Source organism: Toxotes jaculatrix, chromosome 7, assembly GCF_017976425.1.
Source record: "Toxotes jaculatrix isolate fToxJac2 chromosome 7, fToxJac2.pri, whole genome shotgun sequence".
NCBI lineage: Eukaryota > Metazoa > Chordata > Actinopteri > Toxotidae > Toxotes > Toxotes jaculatrix.
Window position 1 is genome coordinate 21,252,497 of NC_054400.1, and position 26,918 is coordinate 21,279,414.

At 43.1% G+C, this 26,918-nt stretch overlaps 1 protein-coding gene and 1 non-coding gene across 5 annotated transcripts; both read left to right on the forward strand.

The window, feature by feature from the left end:
• The first annotated feature begins 245 nt into the window (after positions 1-245).
• Positions 246-26,484, forward strand: ep400 (E1A binding protein p400). 4 transcript variants are annotated; one of them, XM_041041952.1, is made up of 53 exons: positions 246-395; positions 1,865-3,204; positions 3,323-3,430; positions 3,554-3,638; positions 5,707-6,101; positions 6,213-6,512; positions 6,804-6,989; positions 7,108-7,248; positions 7,347-7,425; positions 7,560-7,597; positions 7,688-7,745; positions 7,835-7,924; positions 8,406-8,519; positions 8,617-8,807; positions 8,896-9,073; positions 9,157-9,293; positions 9,392-9,561; positions 9,899-10,073; positions 10,216-10,352; positions 10,826-11,012; positions 11,237-11,406; positions 11,564-11,748; positions 12,667-12,966; positions 14,505-14,678; positions 15,283-15,435; positions 15,606-15,676; positions 15,827-16,116; positions 16,415-16,617; positions 17,053-17,222; positions 18,204-18,400; positions 18,586-18,697; positions 18,917-19,222; positions 19,359-19,433; positions 19,589-19,723; positions 19,835-19,879; positions 20,008-20,161; positions 20,417-20,652; positions 20,755-20,928; positions 21,023-21,070; positions 21,170-21,306; positions 21,650-21,706; positions 21,818-21,896; positions 22,065-22,241; positions 22,349-22,394; positions 22,480-22,589; positions 22,786-22,993; positions 23,089-23,219; positions 23,454-23,675; positions 23,931-24,105; positions 24,339-24,493; positions 24,740-24,904; positions 25,008-25,085; positions 25,430-26,484. In XM_041041952.1, the coding sequence occupies exons 2-53, from the start codon at positions 1,900-1,902 to the stop codon at positions 25,748-25,750; spliced, it is 9,333 nt and encodes a 3,110-aa protein (XP_040897886.1). In that variant the 5' UTR covers positions 246-395; positions 1,865-1,899; the 3' UTR covers positions 25,751-26,484. The 4 variants fall into 4 exon arrangements, with proteins under 4 accessions (XP_040897886.1, XP_040897887.1, XP_040897889.1 ...); XM_041041953.1 differs by having other exon boundaries at positions 20,420-20,652; XM_041041955.1 differs by having other exon boundaries at positions 14,505-14,669.
• LOC121185271 lies at positions 17,619-17,750 on the forward strand. Its single transcript, XR_005894353.1, has one exon. It is a non-coding gene; the product is annotated as a small nucleolar RNA SNORA49 (small nucleolar RNA).
• Positions 26,485-26,918: the final 434 nt, after the last annotated feature.

The following is a 26,918-nucleotide window of genomic DNA, read 5'->3' on the forward strand; positions in this document are numbered from 1 at the left end:
TTAAATTACAAATTTAACCTTTGTCATTACAGTTAGACTTTATACTGAATTCCCGGCTCCAAATAATTTATTTGTCAGTGCATTATTTAGTCATTGTATGAAAATAACAAAACTTACCATATATACTGAATATTACTGAAATTCATCGGACAACCCGTTTAAGGTAACGTCATTGTTTCACGGTGATACCACTTCCTAGAGACTCAACGACATCCGGGTTACAGAAAAGGTTGCCGCGGTCGCCATGTTGCTGAATGAAATTAGCTCCAAAACATTGACTAGCCGCTAGCAATATTGGTATTTTATTTTTTCGGATAATAACATTTGTTACCGCATGTGGCTTATTGTAAATATGACTTAGGATTTATGAAACTACTACAGAAGGCCTATTCCCTGTAAGTAACATCGTTGAGGTGATAAAATGTATTTATTGATTAGCAGCTGGCCCGCTAGCAGTAACAAGCTAACATCATTAGCATTAACTAGCACGCGTCCCGTAGTGTTCCGCAGGGTTATTGTTATTGCTAAAATGACACCGACAGCATTATTGCATATGTTTATAGTTTGATATTTGTTATGTATTTCCGGTATATATATCACCCAGCCTTTAGCCCAATTAATTAGTCGGACAACTACAAGTGTTCATGTCTAATTATGATGCTTTCAGCTAGCTAGCGTTATCGTACGTTACGCCCCGCAGCGATACTGAAAGTGGGAGCTAACGTTAACATCGTAACAAACAATGAAAATGTAACCGAGCAGCAAGAAATACTGTATCTGTGTTTGTCATTTTGGTTATAAATATAATGTCAGTATTGAGCCGTAGAAACAGAGATTATATAAAACTCGATAATTTCTCAACGCTGCAAGTTACTGTAACAGGCCAGCAGTAACTGTTCAAATCATTATTATTAACAGTAATGATATATCACCTTTGTTTAAAATACAGGTTGGCTTGGGCTGATTAACAGCCGTAAACTAGATCAACCCTTTCGTTCCCATTACAAAACAGCCTGTATCTACAATATCATTGTTTGTTTTTTATTTTGCGCCCGCTTGAAATTGCACTCAGGTATAAAAAATAGGTTGTAATTATATTACCTTAACGATGATTTTGATAGCTCTGACTGCTTAAAGGTAGAAGCTCTTGCCTTTTTCGGCATTAACACGCAAATATTTACCTAATGATAACATTTTAATATGTTGATATACCAGCTGTCAAACATTAAGGGTACTACTTTGCAGCGCCCCTCTGTATTAGTGTAAATGCATTTGGATCTCTGTGCATGTATATTTGAAATTGGTTATGTATTCCAGTTTGATACAAGAATGGAGACAATACTCGGTCACAATGTGTGTGTTTTATGTCAAGATGTTATATGCATCATAACATGACTGGCTTTATGAAAAGTCAGAGAAATTTGTTTGCTGATAACAGCCAGACAGGAGTGTTTGATATAGGTTAATTTTACACCTGACAAATCTATGAAGAACACTGTTATCATTCACATCATTACAATGATGTAATGACAGTGAAATCTGAAAAAAAAAATCAAATATTGCCACAAAGCACCACTGTAAGAACTTAAGTGGTAGCACTACAGACAATGAACTAACAGACCCAGAGATATTAAAGGGTCAGATGATAGTGTGCAAAGTTTTATCATCTGTTTATACTGTCTTATTGAAAAGCCCTTTTAAAACTAACATTCATTAAGACTTAAATTTGGATGATTGTTTTTTGGTAATTAATGTGTTACTACTGTTTGCAGTGAACTACTAGAAAAGGCTTTGACCATCCATTGGATCATATTCAATAGTTAAAAATCACTTATTAGTGTGCTTTGCTTTTCCCTTTTCACAGATTATTGTGTTTAGACATAGTAACAGTGTCACGCAATGCACCATGGAAGTGGATCACAGAATATGCAACGACAGCTCCAGAGATCCAAGTCTGTCAGTGGGTCTGAAGCAGAGGAGCAGCAGCAGCCTAACATGGCAGCTACGCAGCAGCAAGCTACAGTTAACCACCCTCAGTCCCCTGTGACCACATTTTCTTCCGCTGCCAGTCCTTCAGCACCCCAGTCACCCAGTTATCAGATAATCATGAATCGTAACCCAGTCCCCGGCCAGAACGTGAACATCACATTACAAAATGTGGGACAGATGGTGACTGGTAACCAGCCTGTCACTATAACCCCACTGTCCTTTTCACCATCTCCTAGCTTCCCTCAGTCCAGGTTTGACTCTGCTACATCCTCCTACATCCAGGTCACCTCACCTGTACCCCAGCCCATGCAACCTCAAAGTCCCACTCAGCACAGTCCGGTCTCTCTACAAGGTGTTACAAGGCCAGGAGCACCTGCAGCAGCACTGGGCGTGTGTGGACAGAGTCCAACACGATTTGTTGAAGCTGGTATGTTAGTGCGACAAATCAGTTTAAGCAGTCCATCAGGAAGTGGCCACTTTGTTTACCAGGAGGGGACAGGACTGGCCCAGATTGCCCCAGCCACGCCTGGCCAGGTACAGTTGGCCTCTGCTGGAGCACCAGGCTCTGTGAGGGAACGCCGGCTCTCTCAGCCACACTCACAGACTGGAGGCACCATCCACCACCTCGGACCACAAAGTCCTGTGGCTACCGGCACTGCTCTCCCCACTCTCGGCAGCCCTGGTCACATCACCACTTCCAACCTACCTCCACAGATCAGCAGTATCATTCAAGGACAGCTGGCACGCCCTATGATATTTGAGAAGACATCACAGGGCGTGGTCGCTGGAGTAGGAACCACCACTGCAGCAACTTTCAGTATACCCTCTTCTATTCCACCGTCTAGCCCGTCTCTCACCAGTCCACCCCAGGGGATCCCCAGCAATCCTCTTGCACCCACCAGCATGGCTGTGGGTACCATGAAGAAACAAGTTCCCAAGAAGTTAGAGGAAATTGCTCCCTCTACCCCAGAGATTGCCCAGCTGAGAAAACAGTGCTTGGAGCACCACAACAAGAAGATGGAGAGCCTGAAGGAAGTGTTCAAAGAATACCTGATTGAGCTTTTCTTTCTGCAGCACCTCCAAGGAAACATGATGGACTACCTTGCTTTTAAGAAGAAGCCATGTGTTCCCTTGTATACTTATTTGAGACAGAATGACTTGGACCTTGAAGACGAAGAGGAAGAAGAAGAACAGTCTGAGGTCATTAATGATGAGGTATTGCACCGGCTGGCTCTTAGTGTGAAATCCAGTAGGAATTTTACAGTTAGAAAACTGTGCATTGATTTCATCTTATGAATACTGTGCATCCTTTAAATCAATGTGTCTTTTCCAGGTAAAGGTTGTTACTGGAAAGGATGGGCAAGCAGTGACGCCAGTTGCCATAGCAACGCAGCTTCCTCCCAATGTTTCTGCAGCTTTCTCTGCCCAGCAGCAGTTTCAGGTGATAGAGGCAGCACTTGTTTTGAGCACTTTTTTCCAATTAAATTATTTATGGCTACTTTCTTCTATTCTGTTGAAAATGTTGAATTTCCCCAATAATTCCTTGAGACGGTTGTTTTTTCAGGGACATCAGGGGGCTGTTGCTGGCACCATTACAAACCCTGGAGACATGGATGCCTTTAAGAGGCAACAGGCTATGGTGCAAGCAGGTAGGGCAAGGATCGTAGACTCCTGTCTCTCTTACGTTGCTTTGTTTCCTCCCCGTTTGCTTTGTTTTCTGTTTGTTTTCTTTTCTCCCTCTAATTGCTTCTGCTTTTAGATATTTGGCATCCTCTACTAGCGCTCTGTGTTGAAGTCTTAACCCGAGGAAGGAGAGGTGACCTGTAAGGTCTTCAGAAGGTCATTGCTCTGTGCCGAGTGTTTTGGGTTTTTTTTTTTTTTTTGCGTTATGAGGGTATTGTGTGTTTTAAATCCCAGATCAGGCTAAGAGGTCCCGGATTGACGTTGGTCGCCATGGGCTGATTTTCCAGCATCCTGGTGTAGCTCCTTTAGGATCACCTGGCGTTCCACTCCAGCAGCTTATGCCAACTGCGCAAGGTAGGAGTGCTACTACCAGGCCGTTCTGTGTTCTGTTCGATGCTGCTGGACGTATCCCCTTCCTCAAACTAAGGAGATTTTAAAAAGTGAATCACAACATTCATCTTCTATAAAAAAAACACTCCAAGCAGCATCAGCAAACAGATCTTCATCCATCTGCTGGATTTCTTAGCAGACCACAGGAAGTTCAGGCTTAGCTGTACCAGCACCAGCTCTCTCTGTCAGGATAAATGGGGAAGAAGACAATCCAAGTCTGAAGAAGAGTAGCCACTCAATGGGAAGATGCCATGTCTTATAATTTTTCTTTTTCTTTTGAATATTGATCACCCGTCGTTATCCATCTCTTCTTTTCTGAAGTGTGTTCCTGTTAGTCGTCTTTATTTGGACAGACCTTCCCGTGCTGATGGATTTTCATCTAATTTGGAGGTGGATCACTGAAAGTGGGAACCCTGTGTGAATAAATTCACTTTCCAGTGGGTTTTGCTTGTTTTCCCATTTTATGAATCCACGTGTCATGCTTCCTTTTGGTTTCCCATCGTCATTCCTTCACAAGTCTTTCCTTGTCCGATTGTCCGTCCTTGCATCATCAACTGGAATTCGAAATCATCAATCTTATATTCATACGTTATATCCACGAGAGTGTCTTTATTTATCATCATGATCACGTTCAGTTGATTTTCTTCCATGTTATTTCATGGCATTTTGTTCTGACTTGGCTTCTTTCCCTCAGTCTAAGTAGGAGGGGAATCATGTGGAGGAGTTGTGTTCACGGCACAGGTTTTTGCGATTGTGGTGGTGGTGTGGGTTGTCAGGGCCAGGTGTTGATGGCGTCTAGGCAAGGTGGTGTGACGTGCAGGGAGGTAAGGCAGGCGCTGCTTTAGTGTGCACAGCACCGCTCATACCTGCTGTCTGCAAGACCCCATGTGTGTCCTTTTGCTCATCTCTGTGCTTTGTCGCTATGTGAGGCATCCAGATGCCTTGGTTACCGCTAGAATGACATCGCTTCATGCATGAGAAACATACGGTGTTTTTGTGAGTGTCCGCTCTGTATTTTTATTTCCCCTTTCTTCTCCCTGTCTCTTTACTTTGAGAAGTTCTTTTTTTTTTCATTTTCCTTTCTAACATTTCTATTTTTCCTCTCTAAAAACCTTCCTTATTGCATGTATAATTTTTGATGTTTTTAACCACATTCTCTCAACATTTGAAATGCAATGTTTTGGTTTTGCATTAATCAAAGTAGTATTTAATTTGAGAGACATGTAGATTCTCACATTGATTTCATTTCTTCTGTAATCATTCTGCTGTATGAGTTTCATTAGTTTCCGCTCTGATCATCAGGAAGTAGTACACTACTGTTGATTCATACAGTACATCTGGTTCATTAAGGAAAGGTTCTGTGAAGCTCTAATGCTGAAGCTCAAATAGTCATAAAAAAAAATTAAAAGTAAGTATTTCATAATCTGCTTCAAAGTTAGCTTCAAAAGATATAACTTGTGTTAAGGGGTCTCTCAAATATAAATTAAGGGAAAGCTACCAAACTAAATGATACTTAAAAACAAAGCAACAACTACAAAGCACTTCAGATCACAAGATTGAAAGCTTGATTTTTAGCATCTTTCTTTGTGTTGCTTTCTATACCACCCCTGTGCGTGTCTTATAATTTGGTTACTATGTGTACAGGCGGGATGCCGCCTACTCCCCAAGCGGTCCAGATTGCAGGACAGAAGCAGAACCAGCAGCAGTATGACCCATCCAAAGGACCTCCAGTTCAAAACGCAGCCAGCCTGCACACCCCTCCTCCCCAGCTGCCTGGCAGGTTGCCCCAAGGTGCCCTCCCTATGGCAGGCCTGCCCATAGCTCTCTCTCAGCAGGCTCAGTTAGTGGAGAATACAGCTCAGCCTGGTGGTCAGATTCAGGCACAAGTGAAGGTGCAGGCAGGCGGGCCTGTCCTGGCTACAGTAAACCCCCACACACAGCTCCAGGCCCAACTGCAGCAGCAGATGCAACCCGGTCTCCATCTTCAGTTGCAGCCTCAGCAGCAACAGTCCCAGGCCATACTCCAGTCAGGACAAGCGGTCAGTCCACGTGAAGCCATAAAAATACACTTTTCATGTGAATCTGTGAACAAAGGATGATATTGTGATTTGTCCTGTTAAGAATGTTATTTTTCTCTGTCTTCTCTATAGACGGTGGCACTTGCTCGTCCAGGTACAGAGTCAAACCAGCCAGTTCAGAGGATTATGACCAACTCAGTATCCATGACATCCATGTCTCCTGCTCCCCTCTCTACTCCCAACTCTGTTACAACCCCCCATACTGCAAGTCCTCTCCGTCCTGTTGGCTCTAACATCAACCCAAGCACCCAGTCCAAACTGACTGGAACCAACGGCATATCCACAGTCAAAATTGGTGGCTTTGGTCAAACTGCGACCGTGCAGTCCTCACAGGAGGGTTCTCAGGACAAGCAAGTTGAGCAAGCCAAACTGGTGAGTTCCCTAATCTCACTTAGCTTGTAAACAGATTTCTGTAAATGGATGAAAACCTTTGGCTTGAATAGATTCAGTGTCTTTTTTTTTTATCAGTGCTCAGTGATGTCTGTTGCTTTTATTCATCATATGTTCTGCTTTTGTGCATTGCCTTGTATTACTCACTGAGTAAGGTTTTAATTTTGGGGTTCAACACCCAGTCTCAAATTGGAGCAACTGAAACAAGGATGAATAGTCTTGATTTCTATTGTAATGTCACATTCCGTTTCTGTTTCTATTTCTATTTCTCAGGAGAGTCAAGTGCATCAGCGCATCTCTGAGCTAAGGAAGGAGGGCCAATGGTCAGCCAGTAGACTCCCCAAACTTGTGGAAGCCTCACGTCCAAAGTCCCACTGGGACTACCTCCTGGAGGAGATGCAGTGGATGGCAGCAGACTTTGCCCAGGAAAGAAGATGGAAAGAGGCTGCTGCCAAGAAGGTATGGCTGAGATGGAATAATTCAGATAGAAATGTGAAATGACACATAAGCACAACAAAGGGACGTCTCGACTAATGTCTTGTTGAAAGCTAAAGTGTCTCACGTGTCTCTGCTACAGCTTGTGCGCACATGTGCTCGTTACCATCAAGAGCAGAAGAAAAGTGAAGAGAGGTCAAAGAAGGAAAGAGAAATTCATCTTCGTCACATTGCCAGCACAATTGCCCGAGAGGTGGAATTCTTCTGGTCAAACATTGAGCAGGTGTGATTGTTTATTAATTGATTTTTTTGATTATGAGACCTTGTCATTATTTGTAAATACGTGTTTTTACCAATCTGAATAATTTTTTTTTCTGTCAGGTTGTGGAAATTAAACTCCAGTTTGAAATTTATGAGAAGAGGCTCAAAGCACTCAGCTTACAAAAAGCCTCAGCCAAAGGTACGTCCTGCTCAGCACCTAGAACAGAAATAAAACAGGACATATTTGCTCTTAATCATGAGTTTTCGCTTTTCCGTCCATTTGATCAGTTTTCTTTTGTGTTTTGAATTCAACTTTAATTACATGTGTTACAGTTCCTGGTCAGTTAACAGGAGAGAACGCTGATAAAGAGGTCAGTGCTGTGCTGATACACTAATTAATGATAATCCAAACACATATATTGTATCTTAGATATATTTTTGCATTTTTTTTCTTTTTGTAGGAGGCCGCCACTTCAGCAAGAAAAAGAAAATTAAGTTCGTCCTTGGCTGATGAAGATGGTATGTTTCATACTACTGTGGATCGTATTGTAATTGCCATTACTCCTCAGGGTTTGTTGTGACTTTTCATTATTTGTTTTTTCTTTTAGTCCCAGATGAGGAGAGCACCATAGAGGAACAGGAGGCCATGGAAGGGGAAGCAGACCACAAAACAGAGCTGGTTGACCTTGCCAAAGATGGTACTTATTTACTTTTCTTCTCTTTCTATGCATCTGTGAACAGACAGAGTAAAGGAGGAGAAATTGGTTTGTTCCACATTTGTATGATATTCCGTTATATATAGTATATTCAGAATATCAGTAAACTAGATTTTTGCGGTGTCCTTTTTTTCATAATCTGATATTGTACTGCAGTACGCTGCATGTACTGACACTCTGTATGGCTGAGAGTGGTGTGCAACACTGAAGGTTTACCTACAATAACATTATTTTAAGTGAAAATTGCTGTATACATATACAGAAATTATGTCACATATGGTTGTTAACAAACATGAATGAACTAAACACACATTTGATATTCATACTGAGAAAGTATTTGTGTGCAATATATAGTTTTATTTTCTCTAACCTGTTGAGAAAATAAATATACCATACAAGTATCAGAATTACTTGTGTTTGGGTCTGTATTTCTCACTCAAATGCTCTTGTATTTGGCTTTTAGCTGATGTGCCTCTGGATGCTTTGATGAAGCAGTATGCTGGTGCCTATGTTGACAGCTTTGAGTGGCCTCAGCCTAGTCCTCATAGTGATGAGGATGACATGGACGAGAGCGAAGGTACCTTTGTGATCAAAAATTGAAATTGTAATGTTCATCCTCATACCAGTTTTAGGTGAAGGATGTGACTCTAAGGTAGTTGTTCGTTATTTTCCAGAAGTGGAGACTCCTGCAGGGAGTCCACCTGAAGCAGTGTTGATCGACTCCCTGCTTAGTGTGGACCAGTATCGTGGTGCTGACAAAGCTACTTCCTGCGACTCTGATGGGAAGCCTGCCAGAGACATAGCTGAAGTGGCTGCTGCCACAGAGCTCATCCTGCCCAAGGGCAGCTTCAGGACCACTTCCACGGTAAGACTCATACACCCACAAATTCACAGACACATCAAAGAAAAAAGATGCCTTTAATAATTTTTTTTACTGACTTTTTATTTACTAGACTCGCAGCCCGGCTCCTTTCCTGCTGCATGGTGCACTGCGAGAGTATCAGCAAATTGGTGTGGATTGGCTGGTAAACCTTCACAAGAAACACCTCAATGGCATTCTAGCTGATGAGACGGGCCTTGGCAAGACCGTACAGACAGTGGCTTATATGGCCCACTTAGCAGGCCAAGAAGGTATGCTCGTCTTCAAAGATATATGTCATTTTTTATAGTACATATTTTAGTTTTTTATTAATAGTGAATATTTCCATCCACAGGCATTTGGGGACCTCACCTTATTGTTGTAAGGACGTGCAAGTTGCTAAGTTGGGAGGTGGAGTTCAAGCGCTGGTGCCCTGGCCTTAAGATCCTTCTGTACCTTGGCAACAAAAGGGAGCGCAGATCTAAGAGAATGGTAGTTTTTGCTACATTTAAACAGTATATATTGATGACATTTTTAATATAGGATGCATTTTTTGAAAATAAACATATCATCTGGTCACTGATCTGCAGTGGTGGGGAGAAGCCAACAGCTTCCATGTATGTGTGACATCCTACAAGCTGCTGATGAAAGACCAGAGCCATTTTCTTAGGAGAAGGTGGAGGCATCTGGTCCTGGATGAGGTGCAGCTCATAAAAAACATGACTGAGAAACACTGGGAAACGGTCTTTGCTCTCAGAAGGTTTGTTGAGTAATAAATTATTATAATAATTCCAATTTCTCAATAATCAGAATAGTAATTATTCACATTTTTAAATTTATTAGTAATCATTAAAAGTGGATCATGGTTAACGTGCTTTCTTTGTGTTCCTGATAATCACATCTCTGAGAGCTCCCAGGGAATGAAAGATATGCATGTGTATATCTGCAAGTAGTTTTGGACAAATTATTTCACTGATGAGATCGCTTCCGTGTCAGGGATTTTTGTTTTTCTCTATAAAATCCACTTTAATCTTCTGACAGGATGCTTTTTAACAAGGCTCAGCTGACTGACTGAAATATTTCTGTCCATCTTCCAGTGAGCAGAGGATTCTCCTCATCAACACACCTCTGCAGAATACTCTAAAGGAGCTGTGGACCATGATCCACTTCCTTTTGCCAGGAATCACTAGGCCCTATTCCGACTTTCCTGTTAAGGCAGGCACCGACCAGAACCAGGACTACTGCCACAAACTGGTCATCCGCCTGCACAGGGTATAGCACCAGCAAATTCCTCTGCCTATTAAACTTTAATACCTAGAACACATTAAAATTTACAAACACAATTAATTGGCCTCACCTGCAGCTAATCCTTTAATACACATTAAATATGAAATCCTCTCATTCTTAACTGTAGATGATCCAGCCTTTCATCCTGAGACGCTCCAAAAGGGACGTGGAAAAACAGCTGCCCAAGAAGTACGAGCACATCCTAAAGTGCCGTCTCTCCAAAAGACAGAAGAGCCTTTATGAGGATATCCTCACTCAGCCAGGGTGAGTTACATGCTCCACATGTATAGACACCACTGTGTCATCAAAGTAAGGTCGCTCTGGCACAGAGTAATGTCTGATACTGGCACAGAGTAATGTCTGATAATCCACAGATGAATCAGGCCTTATACAGGGCCTGGAGTTTGAAGACATGCTCAAAATAGAACTCACACATTATACTGTAAATCAGGGAATTTATACAAATTTACAAATGAACCACAGGACAACAGTTTAATCTTAATCACGGAATGAATGAATGAATTTTCTTCCTCAAATGTTTTGAATGGTGCAGATTTTGCCACTAGAAAATGATTCAACATTAGCTTTAACCCGTTAGTTTAATTGGGAAATCTGTTGTAGTTGGGGCAAAAAGATGAAAGATACAATATAATGAGTATATGTTTTGTAATATTAGTTGCTTCTGTTAAGTCATAGGATTTTTCAAAAACGTGTTCTGTCTTGGTGTGCTCCCCTAGGGCTCAGGAAGCGCTGAAGACAGGCCATTTTGTCAGCGTGCTTCAGGTCTTGATGCAGTTACAGCGAGTATGTAACCACCCTGAGCTGGTGGCACCCAGAGAGACCAACAGCTCCTACTTCTGCACCTCTCTGCCGTACAACGTGCCATCACTGGTGCTGGGAGCTCTGAAGAAAGACTCCACCGAGGTATGCGCTTGTGCTTTGCATTGCTGGTGTGCAAGTGTAAGCATCACTTTGGCTCTGGACACTTGTCATTTGCGTTAGTCTTTTTTTTTTTTTTTTTTTTTTTTTTAACTTTCAAAGGCTGAATGGTTGACTGAATTAAAAAAGCTGATCCACTAATTGATAATAAGTAATCAATCAGCATTGATCCATTTCTGCTGCCTGACTTTTATCCCGTTATCTCCTAGATTGCAGACATGTCCATATTTGATCTGATCAATAATGAGAACACACTGAGTCGGTATCAGACTGAAGAGGTGGTACCCAAACTGAAGGTCACTCAGCAGCTCATAGAGGAGATCTACACCGGTCCAGATCCACCACCACAACCCAAACAATGCCCGATAAAACCCATGAGGTCAGCAAAAAAAAATCTCCAGTTATCCAAGTAACATTACATGGTTGATGTGGAGATCCTCAAACATTTTCAAATTGCTCTAAAATGTAAACCTGCTATTGTAACACTGATAATCTGACATTAACGCAACATGATCGTTTAATTTTTTTCTGATTAGATTGTTTCAACCAGTGCAGTACGGGACAAAGCCAGAAGGTCGCCTGGCTGCCATTACAAGTGTAGCAGGCCAGCGTCCTCCGAGCTCCCCTGCTACCAGCACCTCTGCCTCCACCACCAGCCAGTCAGCCCAGAGCAGGGGCAAATCCCCTGTAACTACTGCAACTACGACAGCCGCTTCTCATGGTAAGACCATTTCAGGGGCAGTACTCAGTAAAGGACAGGAAATTTTGTTTTCACAGTGGCTAAAGGATTCCAGATGGTGACATCTAACATCAAACTTTAACAGACAAACTTAACTACCCATAGTCATTTTGTCAGTGCATTTACCCCATGTGCTTGTATTAGTTTTAATCTTGTGGTGTGTGTATTATACAGTTTCATGCTACATGGTTGTGACCCTGTTTTAGAGATAAATGAACCTGATTTACCGTGTCATTCAAAAAAAAAAAATTATTCACACTCTACATATATACATATTACATGTACATATTTATGCACAATACTGAAAATTTAAAAGTTACGTCCTCCTGCAACTTTATGGAGAGTTTTGGTGTACACTTTTTACTGAAGTTTCCCAGGTCACAGGGGTTTCATATGTTTACATTTGTGCTTCCATGCAGCAGTGGTGGGCTGGACATATTGTTTTCCCCTCATGGCAGCATAGTCAAGTCTAAATGTAAGGTTTTTACTGCAAGGCAGCTACAGTTTCCCATGCCCTGAGACTTTAGTGACTGATCAGCCCTGATCCTGTGTAACTGCTTATTGACTGATAAAACGATGGGAAAGTCATAATATTGCAGAGGAGTGTATAGGGACAGAAGCAACAGTCATAGTAATCTTGCCAAATGAAGAACTGGAGTCAAAAGGCACTTACTGCATTTAGGGTGAAGTTAGCTCATCACTGAATAGACCCACACAGATGGATACACAATTACTGTGGCACCAGCTTTGTTCACTTTCAGCTTATTGTCTAATTATTTAGTGGCCCACCACTGCTGAGTGAGTATACAGAGGAAACTGTTTTATCGTAATGATGATTTGACTAAATACTGGGTTACCCCTAACATGTAGTCCCATACCCCATTGCCTTGTACTTCACAGCGGTTGGAACGGCTACTCAGAGAGCCCAGACTACCCCTCCTGTCAGCAGCAGCAGCAACACTGCCGCCTCCACTGTAGCCTCCTCTGGGAACAGTGGCATTGGGCAGCATGTGCTGGGGGCTGCTCCTGTGGCTTTGGGCCAGACTTTAGCTGGTACAGTTGTGGGATCTATAGCTCCCATCAGCCAGCCCGGATTAGCACAGGTCCCCAGGCCAGCTCTAGCCCCCAGCCATGCCATCCAGCCCAGCTTGCTGTCCCAGAGGCTGGTTGTTACATCCCAGGCCCAGGCACGGTTGCCTAGTAAGTGGCCTCCCCTCCCCTCCCCTCCCTATCAGCGTTTCCCCTCCACCTCTGGCACAACAGTACGGGCTGCTCTACACTGAGGCCTTCACTTGGGGCACTGCTGATATGTGTTCAGTCTTTACTTCTCCAGTGAAATGGTTTTGCTCATAGACTCAAACACTCAATGGCAGCAGCACTGTAGTGCAGAAATTTTGGTTATGGCAGAGATGCCATGTATCAGTAGATGTACAAGTCATGGTAAATTTAAAAAAAAAAATAAAAAAGACCCATAAATTGTATTAGTAGCCATATCAGCAGCATCTCCACAGCCTCAGCATTCCCCAGTTTCTTTCTCAAAACCTGCATGTACACTGTGAACGACCCACTTATGTTACACTACACGTCACTACACTGTTTAACTTAATTATTATGTTCCCCTTCTTTTAATCATTTTCCCCCAGTTTACTAATATTCTTTTGTCTCTTGCATCAGCCCAGCTGCAGGAAGAAATCCCAAAGCTTTGGTTGTTTCTTTTTTTTTTTTTTTTGCCGATGTTATGATTTCACTCTGATGTTGAGCATCATTGTACAGCATGTGGAAATGGTCCCCACAAATTACCAACCCTTTCTGCCTCAACTGTGAACAGAGAAACCTTTTCAGTAACAACACACAGTATTTGAATATATAAAAATGGAAAACGCTTTAAAAAATGATCCTATTGGTTTTTGTTACTTCAGAAATTGAAATTCATGGTTTGGAAGGCTGGAGGGAAGATTGCAGAAACACTTTGAATGTGAATCTTCAAATAATCATGTTTTAAAATCTAGTTTTAGCTCAGCAGGTGTCAGGTCAAATTTCTCATAATTTCTTGCAGTGTTACACAGAGATCACTTAATTATTCCTGCACACTAATGTCTCGTGCCAACTTATTACCAATTTGGAAAAAAATATATATATAGTGACGTCAAAAATAACTGTGTTCTTTAACATCTGGAATCCAAAGTGAATGTGATTGATTGATTTTTTTATGTGGTAGCCTGAAAACCTTTATTACTCACGTTTACATTTATTTTGTAATTTAAGGCCAATCATGATGAGTGTTTTGCTTCATCAGCAATGGCTAAAAATACAAGTGTAATAATAGATACTTATAGATACTTTTAATTGACAGAAGATCTTTTTTTTTTTTTTTTTTAAACTCCAGTCCCTACATATTCTTCTGGTGACCGGTGTGTTGGCTTGAAAAGGCAGCCAAGTGCAGTGCTTTATGTCTGTGTATGTTTCAGGCTCTCTGTCTCACCTGAGGACTGCCCTTATATCCATTTTCTTTCCCCTTCAGGGTTTGTAAAGTAGCAGCTGCTATGGTTCTGTTGTGGAGGGCAACTGTGCTCGTTCCACTGATTAATCCACCCTGGTTCTGCATGTCTTGTCTTTTTTTTTTCCCACCCTTTAACTAACTGATGCAAAGTATATTGTTGTGTAACTGCTGTGAGTCATTTCAGTTGACTTTTTAATGCCGGCTGTGATGAAGTGCCTGTTCTTCCTTTCCATGAAAGGTGGAGATGTGGTGAAGATTGCCCAGCTGGCCAACATAGCAGGCAGTCAGAATCGTATCTCCCAGCCAGAGACTCCCGTCACGCTGCAGTTTCAGGGAAATAAGTTCACTTTGTCACCCAGCCAGCTCCGCCAGCTCACCGCTGGACAGCCCTTGCATCTCCAAGGTACACTCGGTAATGTACATCCCATTGTCATACTTTTCCCCAACATAATTCTCTTCATTCTTTCCTTTTTGGCAAATCCATGCATTTCACCTGCTTTTTGATAATCGTCACATAGGTGGTATTAATTTTTAGACATTTATATCAAATAATGGATGCTGAGTGAGTTTGTCTGCGAGTTTTCAAGGCATCAGAAGCGTCTTGGTGGCCTAACACCATGTAATATCAACATCCCTGGTTTGATCCTGGCAGAGAATCTGTGTTACATGTCATCCTCATCTCTCCTCATGTTCCCCGTTTTTCTGTAATCACTTTTCATTAAATCCTAAATGACAAAACGTTCTAACCACAGTTTACGTTTAACTGACCACAGTTAAACATTTTATCTTAGTTTTAGTGTCTGTAATTTTGTTGTTGTTGCAGTTTCTTTGGTGTGCTGTTGTTTTTACCTTGTCACACAATACTTAATCCCAATAACATGATAGTTGCATTTACTTTCTTTTTTCTTTTAATGGCTCTAATGGCTTTAAGTGGCTCTTAAATACCATTCTTACTAGTCTTAGGTTTTGAGAGGGGACCTCTTATATTGGTTGCTCTGTTTGTGTTGTGGGTTTAGGAAACATCCTACAGATTGTGTCAGCTCCAGGTCAGCAGATCATCAGGCCCCAGGGGTCCATGGTAATGCAAACGATGCCACAAGCTGTTCCTGCCTCCAACGCCACATCTTCACCTGGCACACCTCATCCTGCCATGACAACAGCCCAACAAGGTAGTGCAGTGCAGATATTGAATTATTCTCTCTGATTAAAAGTCTCTAAATCAGTCATTTAGTCTCATTATGTGTAGGACATAAAATTAGTCTCTGTCACTGTTAACGCTCTTTTCCTGTACAGTGGGTTTAACACTGGCGTTTGGAATAACTCTGCTTTTCTTTTTAAGCAATGGCTGTGACTACCAATGCAACATCAGCCCCCACCAAGCTCTCTGCTGCAGCTCCTGTTGGTTCTCAGGTAAGTTAGTTTTAAGCAGCATCATGTTTATAATGCCCTGTTTCACACTCTCGTCTGAATTCCTAGCATGTTACAGCATGTAGACTGATTTTATTAAATTAAAAATAAATAATTGTGGTTGTGTGTACTCTCTGTCTCTGTAATGTTCAGGAGTCATCAGAGGAAAAGACTCAGCAGATGAAGGAGCGTTTGAGCCGCCTGTTTGAAGCAAATGAGCGACGCTGCAGCCGCAGAGTGTTGTATGGGTCAGACCTGCTGCAGGCATGTTCTTTGAGCTCAGAGCCTGGTCACTCTGCCCTGACTGCTGGAGGCTGGAGGTGGGTGGGCAGAGAGAGCTGCATCAGGGCTCAGAGAACCTGTGTGGCTACCACGTCTACTCTAAAGTCCACTCTGCTCTCTGTGGAGGACCGCCTGGATGCTGCCAACAGCCTTATTAAGAGGTACTTCAGCTCAGCATTTAAACCTCCTCCATTGTATACTGAATGTTGTCTGAAAGCATCATAAAACACCTTATAAATACATGTATTGGAGTTATATGTCACTTATTAGCCACATTGTTAGAAGTGATGTGAATGTTGCATGTACAGTATTATTAAATAATTCTTATCTGTACCTACCTGAGAGAGTTTATCACAATGCAAGTCCGTACGTTTAATTTCGGTTTTATTTCTTAATCCAGTTAATGACTGACGTGCATATAATTACCCGTCAGTGCTGACTACTGTCGTCATCTTTTAGGATGGTATGTGTGGTACCTCCAGCTGTAGCACCACCTCCTCACCTGTATGCAGCCAATCCCCCGGTTCCCTACAGGCTTGAGCAGAAGTCTCTTCGCTGTCGGCTTCAAGAAGCCTCCGCCCCCCACAGTGCTGACATCCACCGCCTGGTGTCTAGGTGCCTCTTCCCTTGTCCTGACCTGCAGCTAATGCAGATGGACTCAGGTTAGCTCAGCACATTTTTTTTTTATTAAAAACATGTATGAATAACTACAACATAATTAACTAATAACAATTATGTACTGCATGTCTGAAGAGCACCACTTTAAGCCCTCTGCCTGCACAGGCTGAGCGACTCATTCCACATTTTGCTTAGTATTCCTTTCTTCACATAGAGAAGATTGAGTTCTCCATACACAACCATTTTCTAGGCACAGTAAATGCAGTGACCAGTGTATACAATATTTAAATGTGATGTAAAAGAAACCCTGCTGACATCTTTTCCACACTCTTATATTCTTGATCCATGTAAATATTATAAAAACTGCTGTTATTTGTAAAATGGCTGTCCTTCTGTTATTGGAGGAAACACAGTTACTGTTACTGAAATATCTGACCATGCCAAGAATAATAACATTTTTATATTTCTCTTTTCTGAAGGTAAACTGGAAGCTCTTGCCATTCTGCTGCAGAAGCTTCGGTCAGAGAGCCGCCGTGTCCTCATCTTCACTCAGATGGTGAAGATGCTAGACATCCTGGAGGCCTTCCTCGATTACAGGCAGCTCACTTATGTGAGACTTGATGAAAGCTTCACTCTTGACGAACGACAGGTAAAACCGCCGCACATACAACAACTTTTTTTGCTAAGATCAACTCGGCATTACCCCAAACAAAAATGTGCTGCACTCGATATGAAACATATAATAAGAGCAATAATTCTTGTCATAGAGCACTGGAAGTAGTTACAACAGTTGGCAAGTAGTGGGCAAGCATGCACTATAAAGGAGAAGAAGGTGTATTTATGTTATCTGTCTTTCCTCCATATGATTTAAAGAAAATTTGGTCTTATGTTACATAGTCTTACCTTCAGTCATCACTCAGCATTAAACTTTTAAACCGCAAAAGAAGCATAAATTGCCACAGTTAACAAGCATGGACTGGTACATTCACCTGTTGCCTGTAGATCATAGTTCTTACCTTCTCATAGACATCTGTGCCTTTGTGTGCCTCCCTGTCTTAACACTGGGACCTCCCAGTGTCAGTGCAGAGTTCTGGCTCAACAAGGGAACAAACTATGTTGCTGTCTTCCCTCCCTGCTGGACTTTGTTCCTTCCAGGGACTTGAGATATGCGGACATTAGTCAGTCTGGGCTCTCTGGTCTAAGTCTTTTCTATTTACTGCTGCATACCTTTTGTGTTTCTACTCTTCCTGAACTGTCAAATTGAAAGTTTCTCCTGCCCTGATTTTGTTCCGTCTACTGTCTGTTATGTAATCCCACTTGTTTCTGGGTCAGTTAATTAGACCTGGTTTTGCTGTAAGAAAATAAAGATGCAGACAACTAATTGGCCACATTAGTCACATGAAAATGGATAATAATAGAGAGATGATGAAACTTTAATGAGCCTGTAGGGATTTTAACTATTGCATATAAATTAGGTTGAAGATAATGAACTGTTAATGTACATTTAAAAAAAAAAATTATATATATATAGTTTGCTACAAACTGCTGAGATAAGCAAAGAAAATACATTAAATGCATTTTTTGGCCTTTGTCCCAGTGTGTTCATGTGTTTGCTGTTGTGTCCCTGCAGGAGAATATGAAGAAGTTTAACAGGAACAGGCAGGTGTTCTGCAGCATCCTGACCAACCGCTGCTGCTCTGCAGTTGGGACTGTGTTTGACGCCGACACCATCATCTTTTACGACACAGATCTCAATCCTAGCATGGACGCCCGCACCCAGGAGTGGTGTGACAAAATAGGACGTTCCAAGGATATTCACATATACAGGTGATATTATTAATAAAGGAAACTCTGATTTACTGTTTTACTGGTATTAATAAAGTACTTTTAGGACTTTATATTTTATTCCTTAACACATAGTTGGTAAAATGCAAGATGGAACTTTTACTTTGTAAACATTGATACTGAAGGACTTTGATGCTACTTTTGGTTACTTTTTGTACGTTGCCCAGGTTGGAGAGTGGGAACTCCATTGAAGAGAAGTTGCTGAAGAACGGCACCAAGGACCTGATCAGAGAGGTGGCTGCCCAGGGTACTGACTACACCCTGGCTTTCCTCACACAAGTAAGATAAACTTTCTGTGGATTTGTCTTGGAGTTTCAGAAACTCTGCACACCTCTGTTCATTCTAATTGCTTAAAGATACACATATTCAGACTTTCAAACCCTTCATACATGAATCAGTAGAGTTGTCATTTTCTCCATCTGTGTAATAAAGACTCATTACTATGGTTTTATTCAAGATGGAACATAAAGTAACTGACCTGATATTGTGTGTTTCTAGCGGACGATCCAGGATCTGTTCGAGGTGGAGGCAGGGTCGGGAGAGAAGGTGGAGGAGTTTGTGGTTCTTCACCAGGAGCCATCGGCATCTGAAGCCATTTCTCCCAGAGTGGCAAGACCCTACATCCAGGCTCTCCACAGCATAAACCTGGATGCCCTGCCAGAGGGGGAAGAGCAGCAGCAACAGCAGCAGCAGCAGGAGGAGGAATTAGAAGGCAGAGAGTCGGCAGAGGACGGCCGGGAGTCAGAGAGTCAAGCTAAAGAAGAGCCTGCTCAGATAGAGGAGCTGAATGCAGTCATGGAACAGGTAGCTTTACCTTTTCTATATACTGTTATGGAACTAATGGAAGTGGAAAAGAACAGATACAAGGAATAAATTATAATACACTGAATTTTTTTTGGCTTACTGGGTTTATATTTGTATGTACTTATCTCTCAAACAGCTCACACCAATCGAAAGGTATGCCCTGCATTACCTTGAGTACCTCCACGTCAGTGATGATGAAGCTGCTCTAAAGGTAACTACAACTGTAAGGTAGCAAAACTACTATATAGGTTTGCTGCATATATTTAGACACTAACTGTACTATAAATGTGGAAATCGGCCCATTCAGTGCACTATTTGTTTTTGTTTTTTTGACTGATGTCCGTGTTTTATGTTAATTTTCCTCAGGAGCGACTGGAGTGCTCCAAGAGAGGCTGGGAGCTGCAGCAGCTGCAGAAGCTGAAGGAGGAAGAGGAGGAGCGGCAGATAATGGAAGGAGATGAAGATCTCTTCACCTACACCAGAGAGGATGCCTACAACATGGTGGGTGTGATCTCAACATGTGATCTCTGCTAATCTCATGAGAAGTGTTGTGAAGTGTGTGGAACGCATTGCACTGTTGTTGACACGAACCTTTTCTCTGCGTTTCAACAGGAGTATGTATTTGATGCAGAGGATGGCCATACAGAAATCATGCCGGTAAGACACCAAATGTGATGCAGAATTTGGATCGTCCCTATTCTCCTCTAATTTATTTGTATTGAGGCACATCATGAAGTCCTGCCCTGTCTTCTGGCTCTGTTCTGACTGTTGGTTTTCCAACACAGCTTTGGACTCCACCCACACCACCACAGGATGACAATGACATTTACATCGACTCCGTAATGATGCTGATGTATGACACCACGCCCATGCCAGAGTCCAAGCTGCCTCCTGTCTACATCCGCAAGGAGCACAAGAGACTCAAGATGGATCCTTCAGGTGAAAGGGGATTTTGTTAATTCTGTTGTCCAACAACATGTCAGTCCTGCACTGACTGTGATTACATGTTTAGTTATATGTAAATCTGCTGTGTTAAGACTATTTATTTTTGCTCTAAAAAGAAATTTTTCTGTTTTGAGACGAGGAAGTGTTGGAGTCAGTGTGTGTTTTAGGGGAAAGAGTTTGAAGAGACTTTAGAATAGATATATTCTGTTTGTTTGGTATCTCTGTCCTTACTCAAGTGTGTTTGTCCAGCAGCAGCCAGAAAGAAGAAGAAGGGTCACGGAGAGACGGTCATTCCTCCACGCTCCCTTTTCGAAAAAGCCAGCATGCTCAAAGTTCGTCGCGAGGGCAAAGACCAGAAGAAGAACTTCTCCCTCAAGCAGCAGGCACCCTTTGCCAAACCCTTGCCCTCACTGGTTAAACCTGCCATGGAGGCCGGCCAGGACAACCCAGAGTGGCTCATCAGTGAGGACTGGGCTCTGCTTCAGGTACTCTATAGTGTCCTTCCATCATGTATTTATGGAGATGAATAAATCTATCTACAAGTCGTACTATACTCAGCAACCAAATCACACTCATGTCTCTGACAGGCTGTAAAGCAGCTGCTGGAGTTGCCGCTGAACCTGACCATTGTGTCTCCTGCCCACACCCCTAACTGGGATCTGGTGAGCGATGTCGTGAACTCCTGCAGCCGCATCTACCGCTCGCCCAAACAGTGTCGCAACCGCTACGAGAATGTCATCATTCCCAGAGAGGAGGGCAAAGTAATGAACACACAGTCATCCTGCGTTTGTTGTTTAAGTGGCTTACTCACTTTTGTAGATGTTTTTCTAAACCAATTATTTTAACTTTTTTCAGTTGGTGTATGAGGCAAACCCCAAGAAGAAAACAAAGAGCATATACAAGGTGTCCTATCCAGGTCTTTGCATTTGATACATGTTTGTTTGGTTTGAATCCCTGGCCTCACTTTTGTTCTGTGTTTCTTGTGCGTGTGTACACACTCAGTCTAAGAACAGTCGTCCTCTGAGGACCTGTCAGATCTACACACAGGATGACAATGCCACTCACATTCAGCTCTACAACAGCCGCTTTGAACTCATGAAGATCATTGCCAGCAAGAGGAGCCCACCAATCAAACCACTGTAAGCACTGGTGATTGTTAATAGTGAATGTGTTATTCTTACGAAGGAGCCAACACCAAAACAGGAGACTTACAAAAAAAATGCTTTTAATGACATGTAATGCATGTCCTAACAGTGTAAACAGTCTCGCATAACAACGGTTGAGTGATTTAGTATAATGGGATCTTTTGGTTGAGCTTGAAAATGGGCATGAATCATTGTGTAATTGCAAGGCAGTGACGTGTGCCAAAGCCTGATGGATGGAAACCAAAAAACCCTGTACATTTCAAGCAGTTATTTTGCCGTCTTAACAAGAAACTGAAATTAAGTTCAGATGCATTAATTTAATTTACACCATTCACAGGCTCGGGATGAATCCGTTCCAGAAGAATCCCAAACATGCATCAGTCTTGGCAGAAAGGTGTGTTTAATGCTGCAATTGTTTGGGTTTTATTTGCCATTATTGCCGTCAAAGCCTAACTTAAATCTAGAAAAAAAGAAAAATGTATAACCAGCTGTTTTTCGTCTTCAGTGGGATCAGCTACGACAAGCCCCTGCCTCCCATTCAGGTGGCGTCTCAACGTGCTGAAAGGATTGCCAAGGAGAAAAAGGTGATTGTCAGCAATGTGCCAACACCTGCTTGCAGCAGAGGTGTATGTTTGACCATGCGCTGTCCTGAGTTGTTGTGTTGTTGTTTTTTTAAGTTACTGACAGGCTTGCATTTGTGTTTGATTTTGTGCATTGTGTGTGTGTGTGTGTGTGTGTGTGTGTGTTTGCAGGCCCTTGCAGAGCAGCAGAAGGCTCAGCAGTTGGCCCAGCAGCAGCAAGCTGGAGCTCCCCAGACCCAGGCTGCACCCGGCCAGGTCCAGGCTCCTGCTGCCGGCCAGGCTCAGGCTCAGGTCCCTCAGGCTGCGGCAGTGGCCGGAGCTACCGCTGTGCCTAACGCAGCTGTTCTGGTGAGAATCAAACCATCCTCCACCTATGCGCTTCTACATATAGCGAGATTCAAAAGAAGCCACTTCAACCAGTGAAGACTCATAATCATACATTTCATGTTTTTCAGGCTGGAGCCATAAAAAATGCCACTGTGGGCACAACCATCCAGGCTGGTACGTTGACACTCATATGGTCCACATTAGCTGCAGATTTGTTGGTGTTCCAGTGGTTAATTCATTTCTCTTTTGTTTCCTCCAGCCACTGTAGGGGGGGGCAATGTGATTGTGAACACAGTAGCTGGAGTTCCTCCAAGTCCCTTCCAGGCCAACAAACGCCTGGCATCTCCAGTCATACCAGGCACCCTGTCTGTGAGTCATGTTCATTTATCACTGCTGCTCTGGCTGAACTCAGCCACCTACTGACTAACAGGAATTCGTGACGCAGATAGCCTTTTGAAATGGCATGAAGCAGAATGCACGCCCACTGCACCCTGTAGACAGAACAATCAAGTGTTTGGAGCCTTTGCTTATTGTGTGACTGTTCTTGTTGTTGTTGTTGGTCCAGCCTGCCGGTGCAGCTGGGGCCCAGGTGGTCCACGCACAACAGAGAGCTGTTACGGCTGCTGCTGCTGCTGCCCCTACCGAAGTGGTCGCCATAGCTACAGGGCAGGGTGTTCGAGCCGTTACCCCAGTGACAGCGTCTGCGGTCGTTTCTACCGCCCTGAGCCCGGTGCAGTCACAGATCCGCCCACTGGTCTCTCAGGTCACTCAAGGTACTGAACTGAATACAGACTCTTCTCTGATAGGACATCCCTCAAGTATCCATCACTGTTTTACAGATCTGACTTATCTTCCATCCTCCATCCAGCCGCAGGTATGCAGCTGCCACAGGGAAAGCAGCCTCTCACCCCGGCTCACCTGCAGTTACTCCGACAGCAACAGCTGCAGCAGCAACAGCAGCAGGCGTCCTCACAGATCAAAGCTGTAGGCAAACCCCAGGTACACCTCCACCAGCATCTCTACACAATTGCTACAGAGAATTCAGAGTCTCTGCTGGATAAATTTGACATATTAGCAGCTGTTACTGAGATGATGTTTGTTTGTGTGATCCTATTGATATCAGTTTTTTCCAGATTTACCCAGTAAACAATACACTGAAACCATGTAAAGGTTACAATAACAACATGTGTACACTTTTAACTCTTCTTGAACTGGTAATCTGTGTCTTTCTAGGACTTGTTGAAGCACAAGCATAAGTTGCAGCAGCAGCAGCAGCAGGTAGCCGCAGCAGTTGCAGCAGCTCAGGGCCAACAGGCTGCAGGGGCCCAGCAGGCCGCCCAGGTGCAACCTACACAGGCTGCCCAAGCCAATCCCCAGCTTGCAGCTGTGGCAGCAACCAGACCTGGAGCTGTGCTGACTGGCACCACTGTGGCCAACCTGCAGGTGGCCAGACTGGTAAGATTGTGAAAAGGTTCATTTTATTACACATAAATACAGAATGTGAAAAAAACATATGAAAACGACAAGATAGTTTTAATGAACAGTCTATCTACTGAAATAAATCTGAAGTGGTTGTTGATGTATAACAGTATTAGAGAAAAGGAGGAAGTTCTGTAGACGTGTATTTTCACTACGCTCAATGGTCCAGCACAAACATTACCCCCTGTACTTCCTTGTCCTATTCTTTCCTCTGTTCATGTCCCTTCACAGACTCGGGTGTCCACTCAGGGCCAGATTCAGGCTCAGCCAGGACAGACAGCCCAGGTGACCCTCACCAAGCCTCCTGTGGTATCTGTGCCAGCTGTGGTCTCATCAGCTGGTGTCACCACACTCCCAGTCACCGTAGCAGGCATTAGCGTGGCCATCGGTCAGGCCCAGAAAACAGGTGTGTTTAAAGCCTTACTGGATCTGTGACTGTGAACATTCTATGACTCCACTGACAAACAAATCAAAACAGGCAACATTTGGTTGCACCTACATCATCTGTGTTGGACATAGTTTCTGTAACATCTTCTTACTGTGACAGAATTTATTATTATTATTTTTGTTATTATCACAGACCTCTGATATGTCCTGAAGGTTTCAGTGTGTCATTTTTTTCTCCTTCCTCTCTGGCAGGTGGGGCTGTGCTGACCCCATCCTTCCCCCCCCAGATGCAGGTCCAGCACCTGCTTCAGATGAAGAAGCATCAACAGGCGGCAGTTCAGGCAGCAGCCGCGGCCCAGCAGAAAGCAGGGCAGACACAGCAGGCACAGGCCACTGTGCAGCAGAAGGTAAACATGACACAGCATGTTGTCAGTGTCTGTCAAAAGCTGCAAATAAAGCATCTAAAGTTTGTTTCGTTTTGTTTTTTTTTATACACATACATTATCAGCGTTGTGTAGTCGGGTGTGCTTACCACTGTGGTGTATGTTTTGTTGCTTCATTTTATTATTTCTTGGGAAATAATTATCAGTCATATTAGGAAAATAAAGTGAATCAAGTTACTGTATTACCTTTAGTGTTGTTATTTCCCTTAGATCGGCACCCAGCAGGTGACCGTGCAGACAGCCCAGCCAGCCCAGCAGCAGCCACAGAAGGTGACCTACGCTGCCACCACCCAGCTCCAACCAGGGATCAAGGCCCAGTTCTATGCTACATCCATTCCCCAGACTCAGAAACCCGCTGGAGCCTCACAAATCCCGGTACGCCGTCGCTGGGTGTCGGTGTTTCAAAGTAAAATATTTCTAGAAAAAGCAGTGGTTTCATGTGTTGATATGAGATTTTCTTGTTCACTTCTCTTACCAGATGAGTAAGATCTCACAATTAGTGCAGCAGCAACCCACTGTGGCCAATATTCAACAAATCGTGTCGTCTCCTCAGCAGGTAGGGTTTTAGGCTGAGCCTCGCTCCTGAAGATAACTTCTGTATGGATGATCACTTGAACTCTGTCCCTAAGCTGTTTCATTGACTTTTCACCTCCTCATAAGCTTTGCATCCTCAGGCAGAGCCTTTGTATTTCCAGGCTTAAGATTAAACATCACTGTGGGCTTTTGGCTGTGGAACCGCCTGCCTGAGGAAAGTGGGCTAAAGGATTATAGAAGTTTTTATGATTCATCAAGAGCTTTGCTTACTCTCATTGAAAGCACAATAAAGTTTTTTAATGCAGTGGATCACAATAAACCTCTGCAACAGGATATAAATGTTTTGTTTGTGTTGTTGCCCTCCAGATCCAGGGCCCACCTCAGACGGTGACTCTGACCCAGGCAGCCACGTCAGCTCCTGCTCAGGTGCAGATGATTCCCGCCGGGACAGCGGCGGCCCAAGTGGTCGGGCAGAAGATCATCCAGCAGCAGGTGGTGACTGCAGCCGCCTCGCCCCAGATCCAGACGCCTCCTCCCCACAGCCCCGCCCAGCAGCCAGCAGCACCCTCTGCTGCCGAGTCCCCGGTGCAGCAGGCCGCTCAGCCCCAGCAGGCCACCAAAGGCCAAGCTCGCCAGGGGGGCATCAGGGCCAAAACACCTGCCAAGCCCAGCGGGGGCAGCAGCTAGGAGAACCACGCTAGTGAAACTGAATTTATCAAGTGTTTTTTTTTTCTGCAGTACAGATGTAACAGTGCTGAAGCATACTTATGGATCCCACAGCAGCTGAGGACAGAGGTAGACGTCCCACCACATTCTTAACCACATCAAACTCAATGCAACAACACTTTACTACTCATACCTAAAACTGTTTCAGCAGTTCAGTCACCTCAGTTCATAATTCTGGCGAGATCTATAATTTTGATTTGCTGAATGAGTGATATTACTTCAATTCTTTATTTGATTCACGAGATGTGGAATGTTTCTCAAAATAAACCCAACTTAAAGATTTTCCTCACAGCTTCTGCCCAATCCATCAAACGGCAGACACATGTCTTCAAAGTGATGATTAGAATATTACTCACAGATATGAGGCTGAGGCTTATGGGTAATTCTGCATTGGGTAATGAGCTGTCCATTAGAATAAATGTATTCATAAATAGTCCCTTTTATGTCTAATTCCCTTGTTGTCTATAGATACTGAATGGAGAATACTGCACGTTCCTTTAGTCATTTGTTTTTTATTGCAGCAAATACACTGTAAACATGTACTTTAGTATTTTGTGTTTTCTCATAAATTGTCTTTTTTATTGATGTCAAAGAAAAAAAACTGTAAATATCAACAAAAAACATTTGTACTTGTAAAGTAGTTGTGTTTTCATTGGGTTTTTTCAGCCTAATTGTAATAAAGTGTTTTGTTTTTATACACAAATTCATCTTTTTTCCTTTGATTTTGTTTTTTTTTTTTCATTAAATCCATTGTAAGTACTTGGACATCTTGTGAATTCTTAAAACACACTCTCCGGTTTTGTCATACATACATTTTGTCAGACATTTGTCCTGAGAGGCAGGACCTGGACCAAGAGTTTAAAGTCGGAGAAAAACGCCTACCAAAACAGAAATTGTCAAAGGCTGCTGTAGCTCCTCAGTTTGGCAGGAAGTAGATCTTGCATTTTAAGCATCTTGCCTTTACACAGTCTGAGGAGGGCACTGGAGGCCAGAACGCCCCTCTCAGCACTGTCTGCTCGGCCTGGCTCGCTGCTGACTCTGGCAGCTGTGTCAGCTGAGTAAGTCAGACACAAGGTCAGAGGATCTGAGGATTAACTCCACCACCCGACGCTTTATAAACGTTTATCCT

Coding starts and splice junctions, on each gene's coding strand:
- ep400 (XM_041041952.1), top strand. CDS start 1,900: ATGCACCATGGAAGTGGATCACAGAATATGCAACGACAGCTCCAGAGA. Junction 15,677..15,826: donor CAGCTCCTGTTGGTTCTCAG/GTAAGTTAGTTT, acceptor TGTAATGTTCAG/GAGTCATCAGAGGAAAAGAC. Junction 22,590..22,785: donor TCATACCAGGCACCCTGTCT/GTGAGTCATGTT, acceptor TTGTTGGTCCAG/CCTGCCGGTGCAGCTGGGGC.